The 22,836-nt window shown below is 45.0% G+C and overlaps 1 protein-coding gene across 2 annotated transcripts in view; it reads left to right on the top strand.

Moving 5' to 3' along the window:
* Positions 1–6,455: 6,455 nt before the first annotated feature.
* The window catches only part of MTG2 (mitochondrial ribosome-associated GTPase 2), a 34,249-nt gene continuing 17,868 nt past the window's right edge, over positions 6,456–22,836 (top strand). Inside the window, exons 1-2 of one of the 2 annotated variants that reach the window (XM_015406138.1) lie at positions 6,456–6,638; positions 16,865–17,056. In XM_015406138.1, coding sequence (XP_015261624.1) covers positions 16,871–17,056 — 186 coding nt within the window. In that variant the 5' untranslated portion in view covers positions 6,456–6,638; positions 16,865–16,870. Of the gene's footprint in view, positions 6,657–16,864; positions 17,057–22,836 lie in introns of both variants that reach the window. The other variant, XM_015406139.1, reaches the window with a different exon arrangement.

The raw sequence follows: 22,836 nt of genomic DNA, 5'->3' as shown, positions 1-22,836 counted from the left end.
TGTTTAGACCAAAGGTGTCACACGCATTTGTTATGAGGGCCGGATCTGACATAAATGTCCATTTGTCGGGCCGGTCCATGCTTGCCATAAAATGTAATGCTGGGTACCGGAGATATAAACTGTATAAAGGGCAGCAGCTGGTAAGCTCTGAATCGGTGTATCCTCACTGCAAGGCCCCGTGGGCTGGGAGGGGGGTGCAGAGGAAAACCCACATGGGAGGGCTGAAGAGGCAGCAGTGCAGCACTGGGCAGATGCTCCCATGATGCTTGACTGCTGCAGACGAGGTTGTTCTGCCGTGCTGAAGCCACAATGGAGTGGCTCCGCCCACTCCCTCCCAGTACTCCCTCCCTTGCATCAGTGGCTTGTGGGCCGCATAAGAGCCCTGGACGGGCCAGTTTCGGCCCCCAGGCCTTATGTTTGACAGCCCTGATGTACAGTTTATTAGAGGAAAAGCAGGATTTAAAAAATACATAAATATGCATTTAATATTGCTCATTTTGTCCAGTTATTATGGCACTGCCTATGATGATGACAAACTATTAAAGTGTTATTACATAATTGAACTCAACATCCAGATGTACAAATAGGCCTTAATAATGTGATAATTTAAAAGGAGCTGCGGTGGCTCAAGTGGTTAAGACGCTGAGCTGCAGGCTGTGGAAGGTCAGTAGTTCAGCAGTTTCTAAAACTTTCATGCAATTCAGCAGAATTAGAGACCCGCCCCTATCCCCAACTCTGGGCTGGTGGCTTCTGACCCACTCGGTTGTGCCTGCTTGGTTATACCTAGGGTTGCCGGTTCTGGGTTGGGAAATTCCTGTAGATTTGGGGATGGAGCCTAAGGGTGTAGGAAGGGAGGGAGTTCAGTGGAGTAAAATACTATAGAGTCCACCCTCCAAGGCAGCCATTTTCTCCAGGGGGACTGATCTCTGGAGATCAGCTGGAATTCTGGGAGATCTTCAGGCCCTGCCTGTCTCAGGAGATTGTGTAGCCCAGCTGCTGTAGAATGATTGGCAGCTGTCTGGCGGGAGTAGCTGTAAGACCCGTGGCAATCTTATTTCCTGTCCAGCAGTGGCACAAGAATTTTTTAGTAGCTGTGCTCTTGCAGAGCTGTCCTGGCGGAGACGATTGCCTGATTTTAGCTATCTCTAGCATAGGGCCGCCAATGTACATTGGGAGAGCGGATCCCGTGAACTTGCTGGAGAATTTCTATGGATGGCACCTTTAAAGCATTAGAAGAAATGCAGCCATCGTTACACTGAAGTTCACAGATAGCTAAAAATGTTTGGTTATTCTTTGTTTTTTTTTAAAGGAAGAAAAACTGTGCCCTGTATTGCTCTTTACCAGCTTTGACATTTGTTTTTCATGTGTGTGTTTTTTTAGCAGTGCCGAAAATTAATTCCGAAAGACCACAAGCGTTTTTAATAAGGCAAAAACAGCCGCATTGCATCAGTTGGAAATGTCTTACATTAAGAATTTCTTGAATGTTGTGTATATACTGTATTTGAAAGAGCGCTTTGGAAAATAGTTTGTACATTATTTCCTAATTTATACATGATTTTTAGTGTTAATATTTCTAACTGTTAATAATGAAATATTTAACGGTGTTGTCCATTTTTATGTATTGATGTGGAAACAAAAAAAGGTGATGCCAGCATTTGGACTTTTTTCATTCACTGTATCATATTTTCTGTTTTGTAATACAGAATGTCTGAAAAAATGTTTTTAGGTTAAAATGAATGGATCGTGAAGCCAAGTAATGAGACTTTTTCGTATGATGGAAAGACTTTTAAAAGGACTGGTGTAATCATGTTTGAAGTCTGTTTTTTTAATTTTATTGCAAATTTAACGAAAATGATACATAACCATTCCATTTATAATCTGAAATATTTCAAGTAAAGTTCATTGCATGAGGAAAAAACAGTGTTAATCTCCATTTTCAAAATGTCGAACCTTATTTTATTTCTGAATCCAGTTTGGTGTAGTGGATAAGTGCGCGGACTCTAATCTGGGAGAACCGGGTTTGATTCCCCACACCTCCACTTGCAGCTGCTGGATGACCTTGGGCAAGCCATAGTTCTGTCAGAGCTGTTCTCTCAAGGGCAGTTCTCTCAGAGCTCTCTCAGCCCTGCCTACCTCACGGGGTGTCTGTTGTGGGAAGGGAAAGGAGTTTGTAAGCCGCTCTGAGATTCTGAGTGAAGGACGGGGTATAAATCCAATCTCCTCCTCCTCCTCTTCTTCTGTTTCCTATGGCTACTCAGCCACCCCAGGGTGTAGCAGGAGTGTTCTGTGACTCGAATGAGAGACCACAGAGTGGAATGACAGCCCCAGGGTGTAGCAGGAGTGTTCTGTGACTGGAATGAGAGACCATGGAGTGGAATGACAGCTCCAAGGTGTAGCAGGAGTGTTCAAGGACTGGAATGAGAGACCACGGAGTGGAATGACAGCCCCAGGGTATAGCAGGAGTGTTCAGGGACTGGGATGAGAGACCACAGAGTATAATGACAGCCTCAGGGTGTAGCAGGAGTGTTCTGGGACTAGGATGAGAGACCACGGAGTGGAATGAAAGCTCCAGGGTGTAGCAGGAGTGTTCAGGGACTTGAATGAGAGACCACGGAGTGGAATGACAGCCCCTGGGGGTAGCAGGAGTGTTCTGGGACTGGAATGAGAGATCACGGAGTGGAATGACAGGCCCTGGGGGTAGCAGGAGTGTTTTGTGACTGGAATGAGAGACCACAGACTGGAATGACAGACCCAGGGTGTAGCAAGAGTGTACAGAGACTGGAATGACAGGTCTCGGGGTGGAATGAAAGCCCCAGGGTGGAGCAGGTGTGTTCAGGGACTGGAATGAGAGACCACAGAGTGGAATGACAGCTCCGCAGTGTAGCAGGAGTGTTCTGGGACTGGAATGAGAGACCACAGTGTGGAATGACAGCTCCAGGGTGTAGCAGGAGTGTTCAAGGACTGGAATGAGAGACCACGGAGTGGAATGACAGCCCCAGAGTGAAGCAGGAGTGTTCAGGGATTGGAATGAGAGACCACAGAGTGGAATGACAGGCCCTGGGGGTAGCAGGAGTGTTTTGTGACTGGAATGAGAGACCACAGAGTGGAATGACAGCCCCAGAGCGAAGTAGTTTCATAAGAACATAAGAACATAAGAGACGCCAATGTTGGATCAGGCCAAAGGCCCATCCAGTCCAACACTCTGTGTCACACAGTGGCCAGAAATACCAGTGCCATCAGGAGGTCCACCAGTGGGGCCAGGACATTAGAAGCCCTCCCACTGTTGACCCCCCCCCAAGCACCAAGATGACAGAGCATCACTTGCCCCAGAGTCCCTATCTATACCTTGTGGCTAATAGCCACTGATGGACCTCTGCTCCATATGCTTATCTAATTCCCTTTTGAAGCCGTCCATGCTTGTAGCTGCCACCACTTCCTGTGGCAGTGAATTCCAAGTGTTAATCACTCTTTGGGTGAAGAAGTACTTCCTTTTATCCGTTCTAACCCGACCGCTCAGCAATTTCATGGAGTGCCCACGGGTTCTTGTATTGTGAGAAAGGGAGAAAAGTACCTCTTTCTTTACCTGCTCTTTCCCATGCATAATCTTATAAACCTCGATCATGTCACCCCTCAGTCGTCTTTTCTCCAAGCTAAAGAGCCCTAAGCGCTTTAACCTTTCCTCATAGGGAAAGTGTTCCAACCCTTTTATCATTCGAGTTGCTCTTTTCTGCACTTTTTCCAAAGCTATAATATCCTTTTTAAGGTGTGGTGACCAGAATTGCACACAGTATTCCAGATGAGGTCGCACCATTGATTTATATAGCGGCATTATGATATTGGCTGATCTGTTTACAATACCCTTCCTAATAATCCCCAGCATAGCATTGGCCTTCTTTATTGCAGTCACACACTGTCTCGACATTTTCAGTGAGTTATCTACTACAACTCCAAGATCTCTCTCTTGATCTGTCTCTGCCAGTTCAGACCCCATCAATGTGTATTTATATTTAGGATTTTTGGCTCCAATGTGCATCACCTTGCACTTGGCCACATTGAACCCCATTTGCCATGTTGACGCCCACTCGCCCAACTTTGACAGATCCCTTTGGAGTGCCTCACAATCCTCACTGGTTTTCACCACCCTGAACAACTTCGTATCATCCGCAAATTTAGCCACTTCACTGCTTACTCCCAACTCCAAATCATTAATGAACAAGTTAAAAAGCAGTGGACCAAGTACTGATCCTTGCAGTACCCAACTGCTTACCACCCTCCACTGAGAAAATTGCCCATTTATACTCACTCTCTGTTTTCTATTAATTAGCCAGTTTTTGATCCACAAAAGGACTTGTCCTTTTATCCTTTTATCCCATGATTTTTTACCTTACTTCGGAGCCTTTGATGAGGAACTTTATCAAAAGCTTTCTGGAAGTCAAGGTAAACAATATCTATTGGATCCCCCTTGTCCACATGTTTGTTCACCCCCTCAAAGAACACTAACAGGTTAGTGAGACAAGATCTTCCCTTACAGAACCCATGCTGAGTCTGCTTCAATAGGTTTTGTTCATCTATGTGCCTACTAATTCTTTCCTTAATAATGGTTTCTACCAATTTACCCAGTATCGACGTCAGACTGACTGGCCTGTAATTTCCCGGATCTTAAAGATGGGAGTGATGTTAGCTACCTTCCAATCCTCAGAAATGGAGGCAGATTTTAAGGAAAGATTACATATTCTTGTCAGGAGATCCACAAGTTCACATTTGAGTTCTTTCAGAACTCTCAGATGTATGCAATCTGGGCCTAGGGCCTAGTGATTTATCAGTTTTTAAGTTGTCTATCCCAGCTGGAGAATCCCGAGGCGAACTCCTGAGGCGGCATCTGGTCCCCTCCCACCGGTGGGCTTTCCCACCATGCCACGGGGGTCCTGAAACTTCACTAGCAGCCAAGAGGGCATTCATGGTCTTTCTGGCCTGGGAGGGAGGGACGGATCCAGGTGGCTTCAGGGGTGCAAGAAGGGGGGTGCCAGAAATGGGGGGGGGGGGCGCCAGAAGGTTTCCTTGCCTAGTGTGCAAAAATAGCGAGGAGCAAAATTTGTTCTGGAAAGAAAACTTCAAAGGTGAAAGTACTGAATTAGAACTCATCAAACACTGCATGTTGTCCTGCCTTGGATTTCCTTACAGCGATCTCTAACAACTCTACAGGGCCCACTTTATAAAAAATTTTGATTGGCTGCTCTTACCAGGCCATAACCTTGTTCCAGTATCGGTAAATTTTCACTTCAAGGTGTTGTCGCCAGGGCTGGTGCCAGGTTTTTCTGCACACTAGGCGAGGCTAGAAGTTGAAATAAATAAATAAATGCAAGTGTGTGCCTGTGTTTTGCCGAGTATGCTTTTACCTGCACGTTAAGTAGCATGAGAAAATCACTGTAACTGACTAGCTTGACACACTCACATTATTCTTTAGAAAACTGTTCAGTAAGATTATACCTGTGTACGCACTTGACATGTGGTGTGGGAGGGCAGTTTTATGGATACTGTGGGCTGTCAAAAAGACAACTAAGTGGGTTTTAGATCGAATCAAGCCTGGACTCTCCCTAGAGGCTACAATGACAGACCCCACAGTGGATGGGGTCCATGTCCACGTTCAGTGTATTTGGGACCAGCGACCTTAATGGAAATTCCATGCCACATTTTCTTGCAACTCTTCTTGAGCTGTAATGTATTTCAATGGAGCCCATGCAAGTCAATTGGCATTCCTGGCTCCCATTATTTCCAATAGGCCTTCAAGTCTCTCCCATTGTTTCCAATTGGCAATCCTGTCCTTCCAGGGCCGTGGCTTCCTTGACTGGGTCAAATCCATCTCACGCTGGGTCTTCCTCTTTTCCTGCTGCCTTCAACTTTTCCTAGCATGATCGTCTTTCCCAGTGACTCTTGGCTTCTCACAATCTGATCAAAGTTCGATAGCCTCAGTTAGTGGTCTGTTAAAGAAACAGCCTTTCTTCCTAGGAAAAAAAGTATGCAGAGAATACAGGAGGCGTGTTGCGCAGGAGCAGCGTGTGGAAATCGCAATCTGTCTTGTGGTTTTGCAGCAAAAGGTAAAGGATTTGGAAGGTGTGTGGGTGACCTGTGAAGGAGAGTTGTGAAACAGCGCTGTTGAGGCTTAAAGAAGTGCAAGAAGGGGAAAGAGGCTGCTTAGCACAAGAGAGGGTTTTCCCGGGGCACAGGAGCCCAGCCAGAAAAAAAAAGTTGGCAATTAACCTAAAAGTCGATGACCCTAATGGTAATTCCTGCCCTTTCCAATCCTTCTCCCGCCTCCTGTGCTTCCCCAGCCAATCAGAATCCTTCTTCTTTCTTCCGTCACCAATCTCGGAGAGACGGAGAAACGACGCTATGCCCGAAGCGCACTCAAACGACAAGACCCGCAGTGCCTTACGGTAGCCGACGCGCATGCGTACTTGACGCCCGGTAAACCGCCCCAACAAGAACTACACAACCTGGCGGGAGGGAAAGTTTGAGAGAGCGGCGATGGCGACGTCGTCGGAGTGCAGCGTCGCGCGACTCTTACGTTAAGTCACGTGACTCTAAATTCTCCAATGGCAAAACCCATCAGAAAATGGCTGTTGTAGACTGAGGCGCGGGTGAGATTTTATTTTAATGTATGTATATTTAGCTGTCGCTTTCCTATCGGAAAAAAAAAAAAACTTCGGGGAACTTTATTTTATAGAATCAAAACGAGATAAAATGATTTTCATTTAATGCCTTACAAGGCGCTGCAGAAGAGATGAAGAGGAGGGGGCGCCTCAGTTACTGAGTTAGGGGAGGGGTGAAGGCATTTGTTAATACTTAATTTTCCTCTGGTCCTTCAGACGCATCAGCCTCATTTTAGCCGTCTTTCAAATATGACTTTTGTGTCGGAAACGTATGACCTCTTTGGTTGGGAGAAGTTGCTCAACGGGACCGGGAGCGGTCGAAGTATCCTATTTTTAATTTTATTTTATGACACCAAGTCAAATGCAATGCACTGTACCAACGAAGCACGCAGTTTAGATTACAACAACAAATCACGTTCCTTTAAGTTTTTATAAATTCTGGGCGACAGTTCCAGAAATTGACAAATGTAAGCCATTTCTGTCCACATGGAGCTGTTGAATAAGGCTGCCAACGAGCCTGGAGAAAAACGTCCTGGCCCTTTGATAAAGGCTTAAGAGGTGGGAAAGGACAGGTAAAGCTTTTCATGGCTTTGAGGTAGACAGCATCCTGTTAAGCTATTAAAGTGACTGGACTCCCCCCCCCCCCAAGCAATTGGTAGCCCTGTTGATGAGCCAAAGACTATTCTAAAACAACTTCTTGATTTTATTAACGTATATGTTTATTTTGTTTATTTCAGTATCAATGCTCTGCATTTCACCTTGAAAAGAGTACTCAGGCAGCTTCCCAATATGTTTACGCAGCAACTACCCAAGTAAACCTTAGCACATAACTGCTTGCCAGAAAAATTATCAATACAACAGGGGGAAAAGTTTTTTATTTACTTCATTTCTGTCCCACCCTTCTCTCCAATGGAGACCTGAGGTGGCTTACGTCATTCTCTCCTTTTTATCCTCACAACAATCCTGTGAGGTTGATTAGGCTGGGAGTGTGTGACTGGCCAAAGTCACCCAGTGAGCTTCCAAGGCAGAGTGCAGATTCAGTCCTTGGTTTCCCAGAACATAGTCTGACCCTGTAATGACTACACCACGCTGGCTCTCACTCGACACTGAAAAATGTCTACAGTGCATTAGGACCATACATGATTCAACAAAATATAAGAGCATTTCTGGCTGAAGTGTATTTATTTGAAACATTTATATCCTACCATCTCAAGTTAATCTGTCTGTGAGACAGCTGATTTATACCCTGCTTTTCTTTTAATGTTTGCACTGAAAGTGGTTTACAAAGTGTACATTTAATATAATTTTACCCTGTCCCTTCTCCAAAGGAGCTTCTAGTAGCATGCATGGTTCTCCCCCCCTACGTTTTATCCTCACAACAGTTATGTGAGGTAAGTTAAGTGGAACAACAGTGACTGGCCCAGGGTTACCCAGCAAGCTGTGTGGCTGAATGGAGGTTTGAATCCAGGTGCCCCAGATTCTAGTTAGGGATGTAAATTGTGTTTTTAGAAGCAATGTTTCAACCATTAAAATGATCCTTTAAGCATTAATTGGAAACAGCCTTAGATACAGAGTTCTACCAGTAGATCCTCTAGTTTGTACTTTTGAGTCTCAGTAACAAAACTGCGCATCATTTGCCGTACTGTTTAAATCAGCGGTGGCCAAACTGCAGCTCGGGAGCCACATGTGGCTCTTTCACAGTCTATTTTAATGTTAATAAAGAGCAAATATGCATATTTTTCAATTAAAAAGTGTGTGTAATATTTGTTCATGTCTTGCGGCTCTCAGACATCTAAGTCTAGGTGGCTGTTATGTTAAGCATGTTTGGCTACCCCTGGTTTAAATGTTCACAGAAATATATAAATCATAAATGAATCTGGATAGTTTAATAATTTACACCCCTAATTCTAGTCTGAAACTCTCACTGCTGCACCCCATTGGCTCTAAATGAAATCTTATATACAAGAAAAATTCTGGGTCTTAACGTTTGAAGCACTGATTTTATTATTGCAATGTTTTTGTATCTTAATGTTGCTGCTTTGTTCAGTTGATTATGTGGGAGAGTTTTGTTTGTTTTAATCTGTTAGTTGCTTAATTAGAAACCGGAACCTGCTTTTGGTAGCTGTTAATGCTGAAAGTAAAGGATATAAGTGTTTTACATAAAGGAAAGGAGGGAATCAATGAAAGCTATCATTCTTAGGAAGCAGGAAAACAGGCTCTGCAGTGTACCTGAATGGCTCATTTTCTTCGCTGGAGGACTGCCAGAGGATCATGGGACAAGCAGAAAAAGTTCCCAGCACTCAGATGGTCCTCTTCCTGTCTCTCTAGGGTCAACAGCAAGCCCCAGAGAGAACCTCAGCCAGCCTCTAGATGTAGCTGCTCAGTAACACCAGCAACAAATGTTAAAAATCATTAAAGGCAAAACTTGTTTTGAGTTGTGTTAGTCAGTAAAGACCCGATGTCCTGTGTGCCCACTACAGTTGTGAGGTAGCCATCTGTTGGCTCTCCCACCACTTAGGATGGCCTGTCTGGCATCAACCAGAGCCTGGGCCTTTTCCACCATTGCTCCAGCTCTGTGGAATGGGCTCCTTGAGGAGGTGAGGAGTGTCCCCTCCTTGGAGATCTCCAGAAGGCGCTGTAAGGCCTGCCTGTTTGCCCGGGCTTTTGAGGGAGTTTGAATTGGGAGGCATCTTTTTTGGGGGGGAAGGGGAGAGAGAGTTTGGATTTGCTGCTTTATTTTTTGGTCTTAACTGAAAATGTTTTTAACTATTATTGTAAGCCACCTTGAATGATGAGGAAAGGCAGGATATAAATGTTTTAATCAATAAAAATAATATGCCACACACATTGATGGTTCTAAGTGTAATCCTCCTTGAGTCCCTGTGAACAAGATGGACTATAGCCTAGGTCTGTGTTTGGGAGGCCTTGTTTGTTTCTTGAAAGCTGTTCTTGGAGTAGAACTTGAAGTTGAACCTGACCTATACAGTTGTGTTCCGGGCATGAGAATGGTCAGCCCTCTCTTTCCTCTTTTAGATCCCTTGCCAGAATTGCAGATTAGTCACTTGATCTTCACCCCCCCCCAACCCCCTAGCTATAACTATGACAAAATAGAAGAACATAGCAAAAGTCCAGTAGCACCTTAAAGACTAACAAAACTTGTGGCAGGGTGTGAGCTTTTGTGAGTCAGGTATCTGAAGAAGTGAGCAGTGGCTCACGAAAGCTCATCCCCTGCCATGAATTTTGGAGAAATGAATGAAAAATGACTCAATTTTGTGTGCCTTAAAACTTAAAATCTTTGTATGTCCTGAATTCCTGAATTCTTCTAATCATTTAGGAGATATTATATTAAGAATGTACATGCCTGCTTCAAGTAGATCTAGTACTGTACTCACGAAGATAAACAGTTGACTGGTGATGTCTGTCCTGAGCCTAGCCTTAGAGATAAGATACAGAAGATGAAGACATAAACTATGAACAGTTGCCTGCCATGAGTAAATGCCTGTTATCTATAGGTTAGGCTGCTGAAATGTGTGTTAAAGAAATGTAATTGGTAAACATAGCAAGTGATGATGAAAACGTAGTAAATACACAGTGAAATACACATGTAACTGGAGATGAAAGATGCTGTATCATGCATGGTGTGTCTGTTAGAACTCTTGAGAACTTACTTTCAGTGTCTGGGTAAGGATCCCTCTGTAGTTCAAACTACTTAAATAAATTATTTTCTGCTAAAGTCCACTGTCTCTTTGAGCCCCTTGTAGGACCCTTGAGAATTTCCCTGTCATAAGTCTTTTAAGATGCTACTGGACTCTTGCTCTTTTCTGCTGCTACAGACAGACTAACACGGCTACCCCTCTTGATCTATGCCAAAATAGATGTGACTGCATTTGGTCACACACTCCCCCCCCCCCCCACTACACTTGTCTTTCCCTCTCTTTCCTTTTCTTTTCACTGTTGTATTTCCAGTTGTGGCAAAATATGGGTTGCAACCTCCTTCAGTTGGTTCCCTCTCATTTTGCTTATGAAACTAACTGTGCTGTATATACTGAGGGTGCTGTTTAAATAAAAATACTAGCTGCTTGGTGAGGAATAGTGGGGTATTATAGGGAGGGCTAAGTGTGGAGGAGCACAAGACTAACAGGCTGGGTGTGAGAACAGTGAATAGAAGACACAGGCTTATAGGTCCAGAGACATTTACTTTCAAGTAAGCTTGCATAAGATCCTGTTGAAATTCTGTGCATTTTATTCATGTTTACAAATATGGGCTTGTCACATTTATACTTTTTTGTATGCATATGTGATGTTTTACATAAACATCTTAAAATTAATGTGTGAATCACCTGTTCCCCCAGTTTCTCAGGGTTCTGTGATTGATTGTAGTTCCCTATGAGGTACATAGGGTACATGAGGTACATCCGAGATCTGATAAGACTGGGGTAGCCTGGGCTATCAGGGTCATAGCAACATACACTTGCACTGAAATAGTTTGGTTCTGCCCCCTCCCCCCATCAAGTGTGTTTTAGATCAGAGGTGTCGAACTCATTTGTTACGAGGCCCAGATCTGACATAAATGTCATTTTGTTGGGCCAGGCCATGTGTATCATAAAAAATAATGCCAGGTACCGGAGATACAAACTGTATAAAGGACAGCAGCTGGTCATCTCCAAGTTGGTGTGTCCTCACTACAAAGCCTCCTGGGCTGGGAGGGGGGTGCAAAGGAAAGCCCATATGGGTGGACTGGAGAGCCAGTGGTGCAGACGCTCCCACACTATTTGACTGCTACAGATCAGGTTGTTCCACTGAAGCCACAATTGGAGTGGCTCCACCCACTCCCCCTGAGCAGCCTCCTGTTTCCTCCCTTGCACTAGTTGCTCACGGGCTGCATAAGAGCCCTAGATGGGCCAGTTCTGGCCCCCGGGCCTTATGTTTGACACCCCTGGTTTAGATGTTATGTTCAAACAAATTTTAACGCTTTTTGTAGAAATTATTTTGGGGGACAAGTACTTATCAACATTTAAGGATGTACTTCTTTTACATTGTTTACGTATAAGGAAAAAACCCCAAAGACACTGAAAACCATTGACAGGCTCATTTTAACACGCTGAAGGATCTCTACAAGATATTTATTTACTTATTTAAAACATTTCTATGCCATCTTTCCACCCAAATAAGATTCCCAAAGCAGCAAACTTGAAAACATTAAAACGGAATTTAAAATAAAGTATATATAATATATATAATTGAAATAAAGGCATATAAACAGACAAAAACAAATAACAACATGATAAGGTAGGAACAACAATAACACTTATTGGGGTATGCAAAACCCGCTGGTGGGAAACAATGACCGAGGGAGACAGACAGATCTCTTTAGGGAGTGAGCTGCAAAGATTTGGTGCCACGACTAAGAAGGCCCTTTCTTGGGTTGCTGCCTTAGATGGTGGGGATACCTGAAGCAGGGCCTTCAAAGATGACCTGAGTGGACAGGTATGTGCATAGAGGACTAGGCAGTCCTTAAGGTATGTTGGCCCCAGGCCATATAGGTCAATGTCAGCACATTGAATCGGTCCCGGAAACAAACTGGAAGCCACTGTAGATGGAACTAGACTGGAGCGACATGGTCCTTATGACCCACTCCAGTCAACATCCTGGCTGCAGCATATTGTACGAGATGAAGTTTCCGAAGACTTCTCAAGGGCAGCTCCACATAGAATGCATTGCAGCAATCTAATCTAGAGTTTACCAGGGCATGCACCACAGTGGCAAGATTATTCCCCTACAGGAAGGACTGTAGCTGGCTCACTAGCCAAAGTTGGTGAAAGGCACCCCTGGCCACTGCTGCTGCCTGTTTCTCCAACAGGAGGCCCAGGTCTGGCAGCGCCCCCAAGCTACGTACCTGTTCCTTTAGGGGGAGTGCAGTGGGATGTGACCATCCACTCATCTGTTTCAACAGAATTAAATTCTCACTCATGGAATTCACTGGGGCACCTCAGTCACTTGCATCACTTTTTAGCTCCGTATCAGATTGGTGATTAGCTTTGGTTTTGATTTGACACGGCACAGCCAATCAGGTGAATTCGTTACCCCCCACAATTATAAATCAATAAAGCATACATAAACACGTTCCTGCAATTACTAGGAATGATCACCTAAAAACATTAGTGACAACTTCGAAACGGCCATGCTGGCTTAATATTGTATCGGCCCATCTCGCTGGCAAGTATTCCTTGCGCCCAAGAGGTTGTCTCTACGCGGCCTTTATGGATTTGAGGGCGGCCTTCGACTCTATCTCTCGTCGTAGATTGTGGGGAAAGTTATTGAACACCAATATTGACCGCAGACTTCTGGGATTGATTATGGCTCTTTATTCTAATACATCTGCCTCGGTCCAGGTGAATTCTTCAGGAATCAGGACAGACTCCTTTCCAGTGCAAAAGGGAGTTAGACAGGGATGTTTGTTGGCCCCCTCCCTTTTCGACATCTACATTAATGATTTGGTGCCGTTTTTTAAAAGAAGAGCCAAACATTCCCCGTATCTAGCCGGTCTTCCTATACCACTTCTACTTTATGCTGACGATGCTGTTTTATTGGCAACATCTGAAGTTGGACTGAGGTCTATTGTTAATGCCTTTCTGGACTATTGCAAACAAGAAGAGCTTACTGTGAATTATGCTAAGTCCAAGGTTCTTCGCTTCTCTGCTACGAGAAGAAGAGGTCCTCTATATTTTAAAGTTGGGGATGGTCAACTAGAATGGGTTTCCTCTTTCCGATATCTTGGTATTGTCTTTAATTATAATCTATCCTGGTCCGCTCATCTGACGTACGTCAAAAAGTCATCTAGACTTGCCACGGCACTGGTTGAAAGATTCTTCCGTACAAAGGGGGTTGAGCGGATTCCCCCTGCCATCGAGGTGTATAATGTGAAGGTGGTCTCCCAAATTTTATACGGCGCAGAAAACTGGATTGCTGGTGTGGACGAGAAATGGGATTCCCAGTTAAACGCCTTCCTTAGGAGAATTACTGGAACTCCACGGTGTGTCGCTGGGACTGTCCTTCGTATGGAATTGGTTCAATCTTCGCTCGAAGCACATGCTTGGAAAAGGGCATTCAAGTTGAGATTTAAGCTATCTGACCCAAGTCATCACCCCCAGGCCGGTTTTCTTCGTCTCATCCTAAAGGACACGACATCCAACCCTTGGTTGTCCCTTCTTGCGGGTAAACTCAAGACATTGGGAGTTCCGATTTCCTCACCTACTGAAGAGCTGTTGCCCTCCCAGCTCGAGGAAACCTTGAAGAAACTCAAACAGTTGGATTGGGCTAGCACCGTGGCCAGGGCCAGACGCACCTGTTCTCCTTTGGCTCTGGGGTTGCCCCCTCCAGAGAGATTTCTGGATTTTCATTCATCGCTACCAATTCCATCCCACCGTCGAGCCTTTATGCTGGCCCGCTTAAATGCATTTCCAATGATGGTAACGCTGGGCAGATTTAGAGGCTTACCTTACTCAGATCGCCTCTGTTTGTGCAACTCTGGCGAAATTGAAACTTTAGACCATCTGATGTTTCGCTGTCCCCATTGGACTCAAGATAGAGGGATATATATCATTCCTATTCTTACGAAGATGAATCTTCCCTTGCAACCTTGGGTGCTTTCAGTATTGTTGTCTGATTCAAATGCTGATGGACTGATAACAGCTAACGTGGCACGGTTCCTGGCTAAGGTTGCTGCTCTCAAGAAACACTGAAAGCTTTATCATCTCTGCAAACACCTGTACCGATTTTAATCTTTGGAGGATTTTAGTTAGTTGGCTCCGCCCCAAGTGTAGTTAGGTTCTTTTAATTCTCTGGGCTATGCCTGGGTTTTATATGTTTACTGATTGTGACTATGTACTTGTCATATTTTATGTCAATTTTATGTACCTATTTTATCCCTTTTGCATTCTCTGTTGGTCAAGACTTCAGTCATATAGACCCATAATAAATTGAATTGAATATTGTATCGGCAATGGCATCTTATTCATTGTTATTAATTTTACGAAACAGTACATTTTCAGAAATGGAAACATTTTTCAAAGAACAAATAAACGTTGGAGAAAAATTTGCCGTGTGTCCCTAGCCATGGCTAAGAACGTGAATTTGGAAAGTCCCTGCTTAAAATCTCAGCTCAGCAATGAACTCACTGTGTCTTCTGGCAAGCCACTGTCTCCCAGTCTCCTCTCTAATTTGGGGATAGTGATATTGGTCTACATCACAGGATTATTGTAACAGATGCTGACAATGTATCTGAAGCGCTTTGAGCTCTTAAGGAAAGTGTATTATAAAATACCTTATAAACAGTGCCAGTGTGGTGTAGTGGTTAAAAGTGTGGGACTAGGATCCTAAAGACTTGGGTTCGAATCCCTACTTTTGCCATGGAAGCTTGCTTGGTTGATCTTGGGGCAGCTATACTCTCTCAGCCTAACCTACCTCCCAGGGTTGTTGTGAGGATAAAATGGAGGAGAGGGGAAATGATGTAAGCTGCGTTTGGGTCCCCACTGGGGTGAAAGGTGGGGGTTACAAACAAATAAAATAAATATTTGTATAGCACCATCAATATGTATGGCTCAGAGGTTAAGACGCTGAGCTGCAGACTGGAAGGTCTGTAACTTGGCATTTTGAGACCCAAATGCCACGTGATGGAGTGAGCTCCCGTCTTAGGCCCCAGCTCCTGCCAAGTTCGAAGGCAAGAAATTGCAGGTAGATACATAGGTACCGCTTTGGTGGGAAGGTAAACAGCGTTCCGTGCACCTCAGCATTTAGTCATGCCGGCCACATGACCACGGAAACGTCTTCGGACAGCGCTGGCTCTTTGGCTTGGAAACGGAGATGAGCACCACCCCCTAGAGTTGGATTCGACTGGCTTTCAAGCAAGGGAAACCTTTACCCTTTAAAGAGTACAAGAAGGCAGGGAACTGTGGAAAAGCAGCCGAAGAAAATGTATTTGTTTCAGTTAACAGGTGCTTAAGATAGTTTCGGAAGGGGATTGCGCCATAGGCTTATTGAGAAATGTGGGTTGCAAGAGGGGTTTGAGGGTGTGAGAGAGGGGGCATCATGCCAGAAGGCAGTTTCCAGCATGTGAGGCACCATGGGAGAAAGGGCAGAGTCCTTAGAGGAAGAAGAGTCCTTCAGATGGCCAAGGATGGTGGAGTGGGGAGTAGTGAAGGTTCTGCTGGGGGAACGGAAGCTTTCGGGGTGGGGGGGCCAAGACCATAGAAGGCTTTGAAGATAAGGACAAGGAGTTCATGCTGGATCTGAAGGAGGACGCAGAGCTAATATAGCGATTTAAAGAGAAGCGTCACATGGCCAGAACAATATGAAAGATTTGGAACCACTGTTGGGTAGAGGTTGTGTGTGTGTGTGTGAAGATGTAACAACAGAAGCTTAGATGGCAGGGACCTGTGGTAGCCAAAGCGTTGTAAATTCTGATTCTTGGTCATGCTAGAATGTGACATTCAGGAACAGCTTCCTGTCCTCCTCTAAGTGATAACCTTGTTTGAAAGGCTGTCACTTAGAGGAGGGTAGGGATCTGTTCCTGTTGGCAGCAGAGGACAGGACTGGCAAGAATGGGTTTAAATTCCAGGTGGAAAGATACCGGCTGGAAATTAGGAGGGGTGGTGGAATGTTTACAGTAAGAGTAGTTCAGCAGTGGAATCAGCTGCCAAGGGGGGCGGTGAGCTCCCCCTCACTGGCGGTCTTCAAGCAACTGCTGGACAAACACTTGTCAGGGATCCATTTGGCTACATTGAGCAGGGGGCTGGACTGATGGCCCTTCCAACTCCATGCTTCTAGAAGTCAGGAACTAGCTTCAATATATGCAAGGTGAAATCACCACACAGCTGTTTCACTGCTTGCCAGAGAGAGAGAGAGAGAGAGAGATCTTTATTGGGTATAGCAAACGCTAGGTCTGATTTGAGGGAGCTCTGCAGTAACCAAGACATTTGCGAGGATGCCTTTGGAAGGGCAGCAATTCATCAAAGTTAAGTGTGCTTGATTTCCTGACCCTTCGGCACCTGCTGCAAATAAGAAACAGGAACAGCTGCACATGATTTCTCTTTTCAAGTTGAAATCTGCTCTGGGTTTTGTTGTGTTCTTTGCAACTATGCATCTCTTCCTCTCAATACGTTCCTGCTTCACCCACTCTGCTCTGGACATCATTTCTTTTTTTGTTGTTGTTCCAGGCAAATATGCTGCAAGCAAAATTCCTGGGGACCTGGTTGGGAAGGCGATGCAGACCCACGTATTCATACGTACTCGGTTGCTTATCGCAAGAACGAGCTGAGAGCTGGCACCGGTATCTCGGCACAAGCTGCGCAAGGTGTTCCAAGGCTCAGCGGCTGAGGCACAAAAGAGACCTTTCGGAAAAGAAGCTGGTAAATTCCGAACAGAATGCCCAGATTAGTGACCGATCATATGTAAAGCACACAGCACTGTGATAACAATAATTCTCCTCTGTTTATTAACTGTCTGTTGGAGTTCCCTGCCTCAGATTTCTCTGTAGCAAAATGTCTAAAAGATTTTTGTATACATGTAAGGGAAATACAGGAGCTGCGGTGGCTCAAGTGGTTAAGACGCTGAACTGCAGGCTGTGGAAGGTCGGTAGTTCAGCAGTTCGAGACCCGGGTGCCGCATGACGGAGTGAGCTCCCGTCTCTAGTTCCAGCTCCTGCCAACCTAGCAGTTCGAAAGCAAGAAATTGCAAGTAGATAAATAGGTACCACTTCAGTGGGAAGGTAACAGCGTTCCGTGCGCCTTGGTTTTTAGTCATGCCGTCCACATGACCACGGAAACGTCTTTGGACAGCGCTGGCTCTTCGGCTTTGAAACGGAGATGAGCACCGCAACCCTAGCGTCGGACTCAACTGGCTTTCGAGCAAGGGAATCTTTACCTTTAAGGGAAATACAGAAAAAAACTAGTTAAAATTGTGATTAAGCTTTTGGTAAAGGCCCTGGACTTTTTTCTTTTCACGTGATGGTTGTTTAAGTGGGTTGTATCCAGAGTCCCTGAGGAGGGAGCTGTGCTCACAGCATGGAATTTTCATTCCTCCTCCTCCTCTTGCTGCATCCCACTAAGATGCTTCCCCTGTGAGTTCAGGGCATCTCCCCGGGAACAGCATTGGTTCTGATGTGGGAGTCTGCAGCAGGAAGGGAGAACTGGCGAGAACTACCCCCCCCCCCGATCCTTTGGCAGGAAGTAAGCATTGCATCGAACCCACAGGTTTAAAAATATGCGTCAACCATGCTTAAAAAAAAAACACCAGGATTTTCTTTCATTAGGTGTGTTGCTTACAAATGCTTTCAATATGCGGACCTACCTGAGTTACATAAACTGACTGCTGGAAGTTTATCCTGTCTATAAGTTTAATAAGACAAACCTATGCAAACTTATCTTAGGTCCCAGTGAACTCAATGAGACTAGTGTGGGGAGAATTCTGGGGAATCTCGCTCTCCGGGCTCCCCCTCAGAGCTCGATTCTTTTATGTTGTTGGTATTGCCCCTTACCCAAGCTGTTAGATTCCCTTAACACACTGTTAGATTCCCTTAAAACAACTACAAGGCTAAATTCCTTAAATAAAGTTTCTTTATTTAAAACTATACCAGAGTTAAAGTACAAGGTACACACTAGGCTGGCGGCCAAGGAGGCACCTGACCAGAATCTTAAACAATAAGCTTAACCTTCCTAATTTCTAAGATATAGATAACCCACAAGCAAAGAAATTTCCTCCCTACAAGTGAGAATTCATAGGCTGAAAGTGAAACCCCGGAGCATAAACTCTCTCTGAGATTCTAAGATTGAGCCCCAAACCCTTGCTGAAGACCCTCATTTATACAAAAAAGATCAATGATTTTGAAAGTGGATTCAGAGGGTAGCCATGTTGGTCTGCAGCAGAAGAACTAAATTCAAGTCCAGAAGCTCTTTAGAGACCAACCATCTTTTCACGGTATAAGCTGTCAAGAAATTAATTGATTATCATATGGCATTGTGTGTGGAATAGCCAGGAGATCCTAAGATGTCTGGCAGCCCGAAGTTCTAGCTCTTTTAGCATTATGCACCACTAGGTGGCAAGCTAGACTTGTCTTTAAGGCAAGAGGCGTTTCAGAGGTGGTTTGCCATTGCCTGCATCTGTGTCATGACTGATATTCCGTGGAGGTTGCCCTTCCAAATACTGACCAGGGCTGACCCTGCTTAGCTTCCGAGATCTGATGAGATCAGGCTAGCCTAGGCTATCCAGGTCAGGGCATAGCTTTCAAGAGCCAAAAGTATCTGATGAAGGCAGCTTTGACCCTTGAGAGTTTATACTCTGAAAATCTTGTTGGTCTCTAAGGCGCTTTTGGATTTGAATCTTTGCTTCTACATAAATGTAAAAGGACTGTACCTGTACATTCTGGTTATTGGTTTACTGTGTTTGTATTCCACCCTTCTTCCTAGAAACTCAAGGTATCGTATGTGGATTTTCCCTCATTTTATTCCCACAGCAATCCTGAGAGATGCATTAGATTGGGAGAATGTGACCAACGTCCAAAGACATTCAGTGAGCTGCATAGCTCAACAGGGATTTGAACTTAAATCCCCCATCCCCAGCCCATAATCGTATTCACTGCATCGCAATGGCTATTCCATATAAATGTAAAAATAAAAGGATTCCTCTAAATTGGTTGACTTTTGTGGCATTATTAAACCCCATTGATTGAATTTCCAGCTACTTGAATATGTTCCTGGTTTACCCAATGCACCAGGAATTAATGAGGGTCAGTCAATTGGTTCACAATTTCCTTAATATTTATTGTTCCACTGTAATCATTAGCAGTCAATAATCAGCGTTGCATATCTTTGCTGTTTCTTGGTTCTGTTTTGTGGCGGCAGATATTAAGTGAAATTGCAGAAAATTTTAAGAGTTAGCTGGTCACCTCAGCTTCTCATGTTGAAAGAATCAGCAGCTGATGCTCAGTTTGTGTCAGATAAAGGGTTTTTTTCCTCCCTTTGTGGTCTTTCTCAGTAGTTGCAGCTTGAAATCCTTTTTAAATGGAGATACTAGAGGGTGACCTTGAAACTTTCTGCATGAGAAGCATGCTCTGTATACCGTGCTGTGGCTCTTTCCTACGTGCTTTTGAGCCAGATAGCTGGAGCCCCTATGTAACCTGCTTTTGGGAACAAATGATTCCATGCCCAGATTATAGCCCATCCCACGGCTGGAAATTATATTTTATCTGGTACTGATTGGCCTTCAACCTGAGCAAAGTGTTCAGTGATTCAGAATATCAGTACGGCGAGGGGCTTGTGGCTCCATGGGAGAGCATCTGCCTGGCTTGCAAAAGGTCCCAGGTTCAATCCCCAGCATCTCCAGTTTAAAAGGCCAGGCCTAAGGTAGTGTGAAAGACCTCTGCTCGAAACCTTGGAGAGCCATTGTCAGTCTGAGTGGACAGTGCTCACCTTGATCGATCGATGGTCTGATTCAATATAAAGTAGCCTCCTGTGTGCATGAAGGATGAGATGGCTGGAATCACTTTGCAGTGAACAAATATGGTCCCATGAATCCCACCTGAATTGAGAGGGAGAAATGTTATTGCAGTTAGTTTTTTTTGTGTGTGAAAGACTTCAGGTCATTGACTCTCTATCTTTTTTGGCAACAATGGAGATAGCAAAGGCAAAGTTTTCTTGTACTCTTCCCAAGTAATTTAAAGCAGCAATTTTCCGTTTTAACCACTGGGGGATGCTACATAAATTGGGAAAAGGTGATATTTTAAATGCTGTCAACACTTACGTGCACAGCTGGTCATCTGCATTTTGTTTGTATCCTCTAAGCCTGCATTACTTTTTGGTGTCCAAAAAGTGAACCTTTTCTGGCCGTGTTTGTCTGATTGATCGTATGATAAACAATCCCCTTCCAGCTGTTTCAGCTTTTTTTTAAAAAAAATGAGCAAGTGTTCTTTGGTCTTGTTGCAAGACTACCATCCTCAATTGATTTAAGAAGAAGACTGGAGAAGACAGCAATTATTTGCCGGTATTACAGCAAGCAGAAGAGCTCAAAGAGAAGTCAAGAACTAATTAGATATGGTCTCCTATTAGAACTACTGGGCCATAGCCTGCTGGGGGATCATTAGTGAACTTTTGTTCTGTCCCTCATTCAGGAGAGACAAAATATTAGCTCAGTTTTTAATTAACACTAGTTACCCTTTTGTTCAAGGGCTGACTTGATACAGAGAACCCTGTTTCAGTGTTCTCTCAACCATTTCCTGTTTTATCTCCTTTTTGTGGCTCTGATATACGAGTGGTGGTGGAGAGTTCCTTCGACTCATAGCTGACATGGCGACCTGATAGGGTTCTCAAGATGAAACATACAGCGTTGTTTTGCCATTGCCTACCTCTGCATAGCAGCCCTAGAATTCCTTGGTGGCCTCCCATCCGAGTACTAACTAGGGCTTAGCTTCTGAGACCCAGTAGTGTGATCCAGCTAGCCTGGGCCATCCATGTTACGGCATATCGGAGGAGTGGTTTTCAAGCTTTCTGTCTTGTACCCCTGTCCACTGAGGAATGGCTGCACATATGCCATGGAGCCCCAATTCTGGAGTGTGTTCTGAGTGCGATCAAGTCATTGGCCCGGCTGTTAGGCCTCGGTGGCGCTCCCAGAGAACCAAGAGTGCGTGCTACACATAGCTCTTTGCTCTCCTGCAGCAAAGCATCGCTGGGGAAGATCATGGTGGAGAAGTTAGTTGGGGGGACTCATTGCTGTTAGAATCATAGAATGTTAGAGTTGGAAGGGACCTTGAAGGTCATCTAGTCCAACCCCCTGCACTCTGCAGGAGCACTGCCGAAAGATAGCCCTACAACATACCCGAAAGATGGTCATCCAGCCTGCACTTGAAAACGTCCAGCGAAGGAGCATCCACCATCTCCCGAGGCAGTCTGTTCCACTGCTCAACCTCTCTTACAGTTAGGAAGTTTGGTGTAGTGGTTAAGTGTGCGGACTCTAATCTGGGAGAACCAGGTTTGATTCCCCACTCCTCCACTTACACCTGGCTAGATGACCTTGGGCAAGCCGTAGCTCTGATAAGAGCTGTTCTTGAAAAAGAGCAGTTTCTGTCAAGAGCTCTCTCAGCCCCACCTACCTCACAGGGTGTCTGCTGTGGGGAGGGAAAGGAGTTTGTAAGCCGCTCTGAGACACCTTTGGGTAGTGAAGGGTGGGGTATAAATCCAATCTCTTCCTATTCTTCTTCCTGATATTTAGCCGGTAATGACTCCCTTGTAATTTCCACCCATTAGATCTAGTCTTACAATTCAGAGCAAGAGAATAGATCCGCTCCATCTTCCGCATGACAGCCCTTCGAATACTTGAAGACTGCAATCATGTCCCCTCTAAGCCTTCTCTTTGTCAGGCTAAACATTCCCAACTCTTTTAGCCTTTCCTCATAACACTTGGATTCCAACTCTCTCACCATCCTGGTTGCCCTCTTGTGGACACGCTCGAGCTTGCCAACATCCTTCCTAAAATGTGGTGTCCAAAACTGGACACAGTACTCCAGGTGAGGTCTAACCGTAGCAGAACAGAGCAGAACTACCACCTCCCGTGATCTGGACACAATGCTTCTGTTAATGCATCCTAAGATTGCATTAGCTTTCTTCACAGCCACATCACACTGCAGGCTCATGTTTAGCTTGTGATCAGCCAAAACACCTAGATCCCTTTCACATGTGCTGCTGTCAAGCCAAGTCCCTCCCATTCTATATCTATGCCTGTATAGAAAAAGGCTTTTCTAAAATCCTCCCTGCTTAGGCCAGATGGCCCTAGCTGGTAACACTACCGCATGATTCCTGTCACCTGTGCAAATGGCTTGCCAGATGGCCAGGCCGCATCTCCATATACAAGACACTTTGACAGCTCTGCCAGGAGAGAGCGACTTGCCGGCGCCTTCCCAAGCATGGGACGAGCTATGTCCAGTACATTAGCACATCAAAAGCATTCCCTGACATGACACATGGTCAATGGAAGAGGCTGGAGTGGGATGCCCAACTCCGAGCCAATCAAAACATACCTTGCCTGACAACGCATGGTAACCAGAGATTGGACACACCTTCCCACTCTCTCACTATTGGGTAAATGGCCAGACCTGGTGGTGACGGGGGGGGGGGGGGGTGTTGTCCAGAAAGCACAATGT

Source organism: Gekko japonicus, unplaced genomic scaffold, assembly GCF_001447785.1.
Source record: "Gekko japonicus isolate JY-2015 unplaced genomic scaffold, Gekko_japonicus_V1.1 scaffold946, whole genome shotgun sequence".
Lineage (NCBI taxonomy): Eukaryota > Metazoa > Chordata > Lepidosauria > Squamata > Gekkonidae > Gekko > Gekko japonicus.
This window is presented reverse-complemented; position numbering and strand designations above follow the sequence as displayed.